This window comes from Physcomitrium patens, chromosome 25, assembly GCF_059467195.1.
Source record: "Physcomitrium patens ecotype Gransden chromosome 25, ASM5946719v1, whole genome shotgun sequence".
NCBI classification, from domain to species: Eukaryota; Viridiplantae; Streptophyta; class Bryopsida; order Funariales; family Funariaceae; genus Physcomitrium; species Physcomitrium patens.
The window spans coordinates 3,165,677-3,176,351 of record NC_143434.1 but is presented as its reverse complement, the minus strand read 5'-3'; the positions used below and the strand labels follow the sequence as shown (position 1 = coordinate 3,176,351).

Sequence of the window (10,675 nt, the reverse complement as noted above, 5' to 3'; positions counted from 1 at the left end):
CAACAAATTTTAATAGTATATTTGGTCATAGAGGACACATGCTGATGTTCTTGTAGTCTCTCAATACCTCACAATACCATATTGTGTGGTTTATAACTTCTCCAAAGATCAATATTACTTGATTCAAAAAAATAAAATAAAATAAAATAAAATCGCACCTCTTTATAATCCACTTGCAATGAAAGAATCCCAATTATCCTAACACACCACTGTAGTGTCAAAATAAGGAAAAAAACAAAGAAGAAATGACGCTAATTTTGAAAGAAATGACACTAATTTTAGAAGAGTGATGCCCCTACCCAAACATCAAAACATTGAAACAACTTTCTTGAGATAGAAGTGAATCGTATATGTTGTTAAGGCCCTGCAAATCAGTTAACTTAGTTTTGTTAAGACCTTATGAATCATCGCATAACTCAACTTTTGCTTCACTTTTGATTAAAAACAATGAGAGATGAAACCAAACAAAGCTCAAATTTATGAAAGAATTGTGGATTTTTTTCTTTATTAGTTTATTTATTGAAGTTATTTTATATTTTAAACATAAAATATTTTCTTCAAAATTTTAAAAACAAATTATTATAGTTTTGATAATTTTGAACCATAAGTACAAGAAAATTTAGATGCTTTGTTTGCATATATTTTAAATGTACAATATTTGAGTTTCTATTGTTTGACATTTTATATGCATTTGAATTTATTAAAATATCAAACACATTACAAGAAGTTTGTGGTTTTAAATCTAAATATGGTGATTGAAAAATACTTAGCTTAAGATTAATATTCTATAGCTATTAAAAATAATTTTAAATATATTAAATAAAATTAAATATTTAAATTATATGCTGTTAATTATCCTATTATTTGTATATTTGTTTAGTAAATTTTATTACAATATATTTGGGATTGTGTCATTGATAAAGTAATATGTTGGCTTAGGCTCTCCACAAGATTGATTTTCAAACACAATGGCATTCTACCTACAATTATTGTTCTTTTATAAGTAATTTTATTTGAATCAACAACTTACTTTAATCATTTCTAGAGGATGTAAAACAACTTAAGCATTATTTTTTCAACTTTTTATATTATAATTAATATAAAAGAATAAAAGATACAAATATATATATATATATATATGTATATATATTTAAAATAAAAACAAACAAACTATACAAAACTTAAGACATCAAAACTCATTAAAATGTCCAATACATTTCAATATTTTTTTTTTATAAAATGTGTTTAATATAAATTTAGTGTAAAAAAATTATTGTTGAATAAAAGAATATATCATGTTATCATAAGAAAATTTTTCCAACGTCAAAAGAGTTATTTAAATATCCTAATGGTAGTTGATATTACATTGTGAGTATTATTGCAATACTGAATTCACTTGCTTTGTTTGTCTATAAATTTAAAAATGGAAGATCAAAGATAATTTTATATCCATCTTCAATATCTTAAAAAGTATTCTTCTAAATCTAAATATAAATTGAATCTTTCTATATTTTATATAATACCTCTTGATAATCTTTAATAGTAATAATTATTGTGAAGAAAAATCTTAGTTATTTTCTTATATGTGATAGTTTTTGTATATAATATAAAATATGAGATTTTTCATGTGTTATAAAAATATGATCTTTTGAGTTTTTGGAATAGATCAAAATATTGTTTAGATAAAAAAATGTTTCAAAAACTTTCAAAAAATATTATTTATAACATGTTGAAAAGTAGTTGAAGCATTCATAAGTCAAAAGAACATGGAATTAAATTCAAAATATTCATACTTAATTTGAAATATAGTCTCATATTTATTTATTTATTTTAAAATGTATAAAGTTGTATATTTATTATAGATCTATTTTGGTATGAATTTTGGCTTAGTTTGATTAATCAAAAACTACTGATTTCAAAGATTATAGATACTTATTTTTAATGGTAATCTTGTTAAGTTCTTGATAATTCATACATAGTTGCAATAATCCATTATTTTCTTTACAAACACGATATGAGTTTCTATTGGAGATTGTCAGTGGCATATGAAATTTTTAGCTAAATTTTAATTAATATACTCTTTGAATGAAGCCAATGCACTTTTCCATAAATTATAGATTGGTTAAAATGAATTGAACAACCATAGAGACAATGCTTTAGAAGAATATTTACATTTGTTATTTAAATACATCTATGAATTTTTTATATTAGATTAGAATTCCAATTAAAGTCTTTTTAGTTATGTATATATATATATATATATATATATATATTTTGCAACATGCATGCATAAAAATACTTGCACATACAAATAAGAATTTGGTAATATTAGACTTATGGATAATTTCTTGATTATCAAAAGTTTTATTTATTCTATAAAAAAATTAAGATTATAAAAAATATATTTTATCTAAGAGTTATAATGTTTTAGCTACAATAGATCTAAAATGATTAGATTATAGAGAGAACTAATAAAATTAAATACTACTAAGCTATTATGACAAATTTTTGTTATATTTATATGAATAGTTTCATTAGTAATATTTATATAGAATAAATGATGACCACCTATGAATTTCACATGCACAAGTTTAATTTTTTTAATTAAGAATTTGCTATGTCATTTAATAAAATCTTCATCCAAAAAAACAAGTTGAAGTTCTTAAATCTTACAAAATACAAGATTTGTGATTTTTAGGTCCTAAACAAACATCAATTATAAAACAAAGATAGAATTTTGAAGAAAGAATAAAACCTTAACTAAATGTTGGACAAGATTCTAGTTGCATAATTTTTATTATAGTTGGATAAACTTGTTTATTAAGACATTGTCTTTTTTGACAACCATGCTATTTATTTTATAATCATATTGCTTCTTTTGATAATGTTGAATAATGTGCTTAGATTCTCTATAATATAAGTACAATCATTTTTTATTACGTTGAGATTTCTTTTATTCAATGAGAGGGTTAAAATGTATTGCATCAATTTATGTGTCTTATACTTCCAAATATATGTGTTAAAAAGATGTTGGTATTACCATTGAATCCTAAAAATGTTGAATAATGGTACTACAACTTTTATATCAAAATTCAAAAAGTTAATTGTCACACTTCACAATAAAATTAATTTCTTGCCTTAACATTTGAAAATCATATATGTATATCATTAATTTTTTTATCTCATATTAAAACCTATAAAAAATTGATTGATAAGTACAACATCATCTTACTTGATATTTATTATAAGTTGTTATAATTGTAAAACATTTAATGATACTAAAAAATTGCATTGATGCAAAATAAAAAACTTATTGGTTGTAATACAAATTATATCATGTTTTTTATACATAAAATAAAATTTTATTAAAAAAAGCCTCTATATTATTTAATATTAGATTGCATCATTGAAAAAAAAATAAAAATCATAATAATAAAAAAAACTTGAAAGCAATGTTTTAATAAATTTGACTTATAATTCAAGAATTGAATAACTTTGATATTAAAAACTCAATTACTAACTATATTTTACCAATAAATCTTTAAAAATTTGATCTTGCATAGTAAAATATTTCAAGGAAAACAACTTTTGGTTTTCTAGCACTTGTAGTATTGCTTGAATAATATTTCATTATAAGAGAAGTAACATGATTTGGTGTAGATATTGAAGTAGCTCCAACAGCTTTATTTTCAATCAATCTTGTCACTCTTTGTAGTGGTGAATTAAATTGATGCATTGTAAGTATTAGCTTCCTTATTTGTTCTTATATTTGTGATATTACATCAATTATTTCAAAAAGATCTATCATAATAGCACAATAGAAGAAAAAAAAAAATCCAATATTACATGGAACAAATAATAGTGAATGGTCAAGGATGAAGAAAATTCTATGAACAATATCAATTCAAAAGTATGCAATCTAAAACTTTTGATACATTTGTTTCTTATTGAGAAAAAAAAAAATCTACTTTTAATTGAAAAAAAATCTAATATATAAGTGTAATTTGATTAATTTATCAAAAATAATAATTTAAGAATTTTAAATAAATAAAATAAGATTTATATCAAAGAAATATAATATAAAAAATAATAAAAAATTATATTAAAAAAATTAGAATAATTATAATCAAAGACAAGAAGATTAGAAATTCTTGAAACTATTCACAAAGCAAGCAAGGTGTTGAAAAGAGTGACAAAGACCATACTCTTGTCTCTATATATACTATCTAAGTAAGGAACTACATACCAATTTTCTATAAGTTATCCTATATGTATCTAAATTATGAGATACATATCTAATTTATAAGGGACATTTCCAACATGTGCAACATAAGAACAACCTATAACACAAGTAGCCAACTTATAAACAAATAGTCAACATGTACAACATATGTCCAATTTTTTGGCCAAGTTTTTATCCTATTAATCATCTATAAATATTTATAAAATAAAATTCACATATATAAAGCTTTTTACTAAGTTATTATTAAATTAATTTAATTTTATGTACTTCTATTTAACTTCTCTTATCATCTTAATTATTAATATCAATATTGATGTTTGTGATGTATAATCATGTGGAAAAAATCAACTTAAACTTATTATAATATAATCAAAGAGAAAGTGATATTAGTAGTTCTTAAGTTCTTTATAGAATTTTCTTTCTATTAGTTGATTATTATAATATCATATATCAATTATGATTTAATTTATAAACAACTTATTATCTATTAATATTCTGAAAATTATGCTATAAAAATAAATAAAATGAAATAATTATATTCTAAATAAATAACATGTTTTTTTTTTAAAATAAAGTACAAATTTAATCTATAAGTATCCTTCGATGCACATTGCTATTATACAAATTAACTTTGAAAAATCTATTAGATGTAAAAATCTGTAATAGAAATTCTATACAACCTTTGACATTGATTTGTCAAACTTTGTAGTTTCTAAAACATTTCTATGTAGTCTTCTTATTAGCTAGCATATATGGTAATAAGACTAATGTTATTCTTTGTCTTATTATTATTATTATTATTATTATTATTATATTTATTATATTTTATTATTATTATCATTTTTTAAAGACCATCTAATTACTCTATGTTTGACAACAATCATTATGATTTCTTATAGTTCTATAATATTTATATCTATATATATATATATATATATATTTCTTTTCTTCTTAAGAAATATGTTTAAAATCAAATATTTAATATAGAATATATTATTTATAAATTATTGCAATAAATTTTAAAATTTAGATTAGATCTACAATTTTTCTTAAAAATGTTATGTGACTCTTCAACATTATTTTGGAAGTTCTTTGAATCTATAAAGTTACTATAAAAGTGTCTAATAAGTCAAATACTTATATTGGAAATTTTGTAGTTTATAAAGAGGTTTTGCATAGCCTATTTATTAGCTAGTATAAGTAAAAGTAATATTAAGACCATTTATAGTCTAATAATATCTAATAGTGCTTAAATTTTATTTAAAATTTTATGTTTATTAATAACATTCATTTGAATTACCTAATTTTTTATTTTAATTTTTTATTTATATGTGTATCATGTTTTTGAAAATTTTCACAAAAAGTTATATGTTTTTAAAAATAAATAATTAAAATACTTATGTTTATTAAAACTAAACATTATATATATATGTTTTAATTTAAATTTTAATTTAGGTATTTAAAATTAAGTTAATGAGTTTTCAATCTAATTAAAATTAAATTAGAAATTTTATAATATTTTTACTTTCAAATCTTAAAATTTATTTTTTAAAGATATCTTTTAAAAATAATATCTAGATACACAGTCTTTCAATAAATAAAAAGTAACTATATTGCAAAAAAGAAAAAGAAAAAAATAAATCATCTTAATGATGTATTACAATCCTCACAAATAGAAAGAACTTCATCAATCAATTCATGCAAGCAATATTAAGTATATTCCTACATACAATGGGTTGTTTAGACGATGGTTGAGGTCGATGGCGAGATAGATGAAAGCATTGAATTGGAATGGATGTCCCGATGTGGGTGGGTGGGTGTGTGCACATTTGCTTTTCATCGCACGAGGAGACGATTTCGTTGGCTGCGACAGACAGGTCGTCGGCAGAATCGGACCACCGGGTGTTCGTAAAACTCGGCACTCGGTTTACTTCGATTCGAACCCAGTGCAGTGAGGTGGGTTATTTTTATTTTATTTTTATTTTTTTCTTTACCTGAGAAAACATCGACCAACCCTGGGCTTTTCGGCATCAACGAGACTCCGGCCTCGTTTTCTCCGCCTCCATTGTTGCCTCTCTCTCTCTCTCTCTTGCCTCCTCCACCCCATCCACCCACCTCCTCCCACCTTGCTTCCATTCTCTGTTTCGCCTCTTGTTGTTGTTGTTGTTGTTGTCGTTGTTGTTGTTGTTGTTTCATTGAGTTCGACAGATTCATCACTGCTCCTGAACTGTGTGAATTCATTACTCCTGCGGAGTTCATTTCTTCTCGTGGTGGTCGGAGCTGGATATCATTTTTCGTGTCGAGGTTTAGTGGATTTGACAAGGTTTAGGGAAGGTGTTAGGGGGGAAGGAATGGCGTCGGCTGCGGCGGGGAGAGTGGGAGCGGGAGCTTCTGTGATGAGCACGAACATCGGCTGTGAGATTGCGGCGTCGCGCAATGGTGTGCCGAGGGTGCAGCTTGTGGTGGCCACCAAGGGGGGGAGGGACGTGGGTTGCTGGGGTCAGCCACGCCTGATCGCTACCTCTTCCTTCATCGGCGCTGGCGTCGGGCGTTTCGCTCTCCGTGCGTCCAATGTGAGCCCGGGTGTGCTTGACAGCGGGGGGGGGGGGGGGTGTGATGCTATGTTTTTGTTCATAGGTTTTGAAGTGTGCTCGTGATGAGTGTGGAGTTGGGTACCTGGCATTGGCGTGGTTCCCGAGGCGACGCGTGTGGCATTGAAACGGATGTGCTCTGACCTGGGTTGGCCTGTCTTGGTGTCTTGTTTCAGGGATCTGGCCCCCGGACGGTTGTTAGCGTCGTTAACGAGGTAGCTCCCCTATCCCCTATCTTCACTGGTTGCTTTGAGGCGGCAATGTCTTCGATAGTTCGTTTTAATGCTTCCCTTCGGATGCCCTAACTAGATGCATGCCATGTGATTTATCCATTTCGGGAAGTTCAAAGCATGTCGCAACAAATCTCGTTCCTCTTGCATGTAACACGAGACACTCGTATGTACATCTGGTCGGGATTCCAATGTCCTTGTGCTCTTGTTGGAAGTCTCCTTCAGAACATTTTCTGCTTGCCAGGTTGCTGTGGATGGCTCGAGCAACAACACATCCACCAGTTTCGAAGTTCCTCGTACTCAAGAGAAGCCCACGACCGAGTCATCTGCATCAATTGCATCAGCTGCAGCTGTGTTTATGGCGGACGTTGCCAACTTGATCAAGTATGAGCTCGTTCTCGCACTTATTGCTTCCAAATTAAGTGCCCATCTTTTCTTGTCAAATCTAATTGCATGCTCTGCTTCGAGGATTTATTTGTTCCTGATATTTTTCCAACACTGCAGGCTTGTTGACACTAGAGACATTGTAGAGCTTGAGCTGAAGCAGAAGAATTATGAGCTGATCATCCGCAAGAAGGAAGCCATGCCACCTCCTCCAGCTCCTCAGCAGTCCGCACCAGGTCCGCATGTGATGGCCCATACCACGTTCCCGATGTATCAGCCACAACAACAGCAGAGCCCGTCGTCAATTCAAGAGGCTCCTGCTGCTGCTCCTAGTGCCCCTCCTGCCCCTGCGCCTGTCAATGATGCCATTCCCGCTGCTGCTGAACATCCTCCGATGCTTTCCCCTATGGCTGGAACATTTTACAAGTGTCCTGGCCCTGGCGAACCTCCATATGTGAAGGTATTCTGATATGCTATCAGCATTTGTCCCATCTCTCCTTGCAGTTACGCACCTTGTTTTATATTTTCACAAACCCCATTTTGAGAGATAGAGGAATGCTCAGTCAAGTCAGGGGTGGTCTGTTTAACGGCAGTTTTAGGATGTTGATTTTGTATTGAATTGGGACACGTGCTAATTCGCATCTAAGAAGGAAATGTGTCCTATGGGAAGTGGTAACATGTTATGAGACGCATATTAGTTCTTTCAGGAGGACACAGGAGAGTCTTTATCGTAAATGGGTCAAGTGCCGATTCCTACTGTAGCGGAACATAAATTTTCCAACGACGTGATCACGATTCGTTACTCGATCTTGCAGGTTGGAGACAAGGTTACCAAAGGTCAGGTTGTCTGCATCGTGGAAGCAATGAAGTTGATGAATGAGATTGAGGTGAGTACTGGAAGCAGTTTTTTTTATGAGAATTCTTGCAAGTTGAGTGCATGTGACTGCAGTATCCTGCGCTCCATCTCTCGGAGGTTGCTGTTTATTCGTTCTTGCTGATGTTTTGTGTCCTTTTTGCACAGGCCGATCAATCAGGAACGATTGTTGAAATTTTGGCCGAGGACGGAAAGCCTGTTTCTATGGAGTCGGTATGTTTCATCACCTTGTCTCATTTATTGTTTGACATCTCATATTAGGAGGCAGATGTCTGAGGTCTGTTATGTCTTTGCTGACAATGTGGTTTGTTTGTTTGGTCTTTTGGAAAATGTGCAGCCTCTCTTCGTTATCAAGCCATGAAGATGATTATAGCGATTCCCGCCGTTGCCATCATCATCTCTGTGTTGGAAGGGGTGTAGTTTAGCATCTTGTAGTGTAACTAGCGCCACACAAACACTAGCGATGCATATTAGTGTTGTGGTTATTGTTAATTTCTGGCAGACTCTTTTTTCTTAGATTCAAGAGGCAGTACCTGGGCAGACTGCTTCTGGCTCTTGGAGCACATAGAGAAGGTTAAGGTTTATGAGTTGATTGGAGGAACATATACGTCACTGACGGCAGCCCCTTTTCTTTTATCAGCGTTGGTTTGAAGAAAAAGTGAATTCGTTAACGGTGTGATATATGGGAATAATATTTGTGTGCGTGTGAATGTGTATGTGTATTACCTTCATCATTTTCTTCGTTGTTTGTGAGCTCTTTAGAACCATTAAGACCTGGACTTCACCTTAAGTTCACGTCTGCGATACTGAATGAATTGACAGCTTCCTGCTATTTGTTCTAGAACAGGACAAACGTGTTGGATCAGATGTGGAAGTCATCACTGCTGGTTTGAGTTGTCACTTTGTTGATCCTTATTCCTGAGAAATGGTCTTTACAGGGGTCTAGAGATCCTCTCCAGAAGCAAACATTATGTCTACTTGGCTCTTAGCTGCTCTATTTGAGAGTGTAGCTTTTGGCATGGCACCAAAGTCACCCGAGCCTTCACCCCTAAAGATTTTGTTGGACATTACTTTAAGAAATGTAATAAGGTGTGTTGTCTATCTTGTGAATTGAAGTCTTTCACCTATCAATCTATGCACAAACAAAAAATAAAATAAAATCTATTCTAAATGAGGAGATTTCCAGAAGGCTTTTAAATTTGTTGATAAGTGATTGACTGTGGATCCAATTTTATCTTTCCTACATATCCGGAAATTTAATTTGTTTGAGATCAAAATACAAAAGTATTGAGTTTCTTCTAATAAATCATAGTTTGTAGAAAATTTCTCATCATTTGTGCCAAAGTAACATTAGATGACTAATCAAAGAGAGCAAACAGAGAAAAAAGAACATGGACTATTATATTATACCATGGTAAAATACTTGTATGCCTTTTAAATTTACATGAGCTCTTAGTAAATTAGACCTTTTTATTGCATGACAATAATAAAAATCTATAAGAAGTTTTTCAATCCAATTTTGTGATATCTTTTGGACGAAATATTTCTATATTTTCTTTTTAAATTTAGATTATTTAAATAAATAATTTTCATGTATGTATGTATGTGTATATATGTATGTATGCATATATATATACATATATATATAAATTATTTATGAAAAATAAAAAAAGATGATATATAGAATTTGTAAAACTTTATAATGTAATACACAAAACAACTATAATATTTATTTTATTCTAATTTATTTCAAATTAAAAAAAAAATTAAGATAAGGTTAGTAATTTTTTTATATGGTAGGAAGTTGGAGTTTAAAATATAAAATCAGATTACTATTTTTATTTCAAAATTTTTTTGCAAGACATTTTTTAAAAAATCATGTTAGAAATTTAAATGAGATATTTTGACAATGTTATAAGCAAAGAATACTAGAAAATTTTAAAATTGTGGCTAAAATCTTCAGGAACCATTTAGTTATTTTTACTATTTTTTATAAATATTTAAATGTCTCTAAAACCTTTTCAAAAATTATAGAAATATTTTATGAAATATTTTTTATATTAATAAAATATTCTACAATTTTTAGAACCTTATATAGATACTTTTATATGGTCTAATTATAATGGTATAAAATTTAAAAGAGAAGAAAAGGAATATCTAAAACTTGCCAATAAAAGATTCAAAACAATTTAAGTATTATATTGTTCTAAGTCAAATATCCAGTTTTATTTTTAATCTAATGTTTTATTTGACTTTTATGTCTTAATGTCTTTTTCATTGTATTAGCCTATTTGAGTATTTAGCAAGCCATATATATATATATATATATATGGCTCAAGCTACAAGCACATCC

The 10,675-nt window shown here is 29.3% G+C and overlaps 1 protein-coding gene across 1 annotated transcript; it reads left to right on the top strand.

Moving 5' to 3' along the window:
• Positions 1 to 6,320: 6,320 nt before the first annotated feature.
• LOC112278522 (biotin carboxyl carrier protein of acetyl-CoA carboxylase, chloroplastic) lies at positions 6,321 to 9,001 on the top strand. The gene is made up of 7 exons (XM_024512131.3): positions 6,321 to 6,816; positions 7,011 to 7,049; positions 7,309 to 7,448; positions 7,569 to 7,908; positions 8,264 to 8,335; positions 8,470 to 8,535; positions 8,660 to 9,001. The coding sequence occupies exons 1-7, from the start codon at positions 6,595 to 6,597 to the stop codon at positions 8,681 to 8,683; spliced, it is 903 nt and encodes a 300-aa protein (XP_024367899.1). The 5' UTR covers positions 6,321 to 6,594; the 3' UTR covers positions 8,684 to 9,001.
• The last annotated feature ends 1,674 nt before the right edge of the window (positions 9,002 to 10,675 follow it).

Excerpts from the sequence above, each read along its gene's own strand:
- LOC112278522 (XM_024512131.3), top strand. The coding sequence starts at position 6,595 with ATGGCGTCGGCTGCGGCGGGGAGAGTGGGAGCGGGAGCTTCTGTGATG. Across the intron at positions 6,817-7,010 it reads TCGCTCTCCGTGCGTCCAAT|GGATCTGGCCCCCGGACGGT; the intron begins GTGAGCCCGGGT and ends GTCTTGTTTCAG. Across the intron at positions 8,536-8,659 it reads AGCCTGTTTCTATGGAGTCG|CCTCTCTTCGTTATCAAGCC; the intron begins GTATGTTTCATC and ends GAAAATGTGCAG.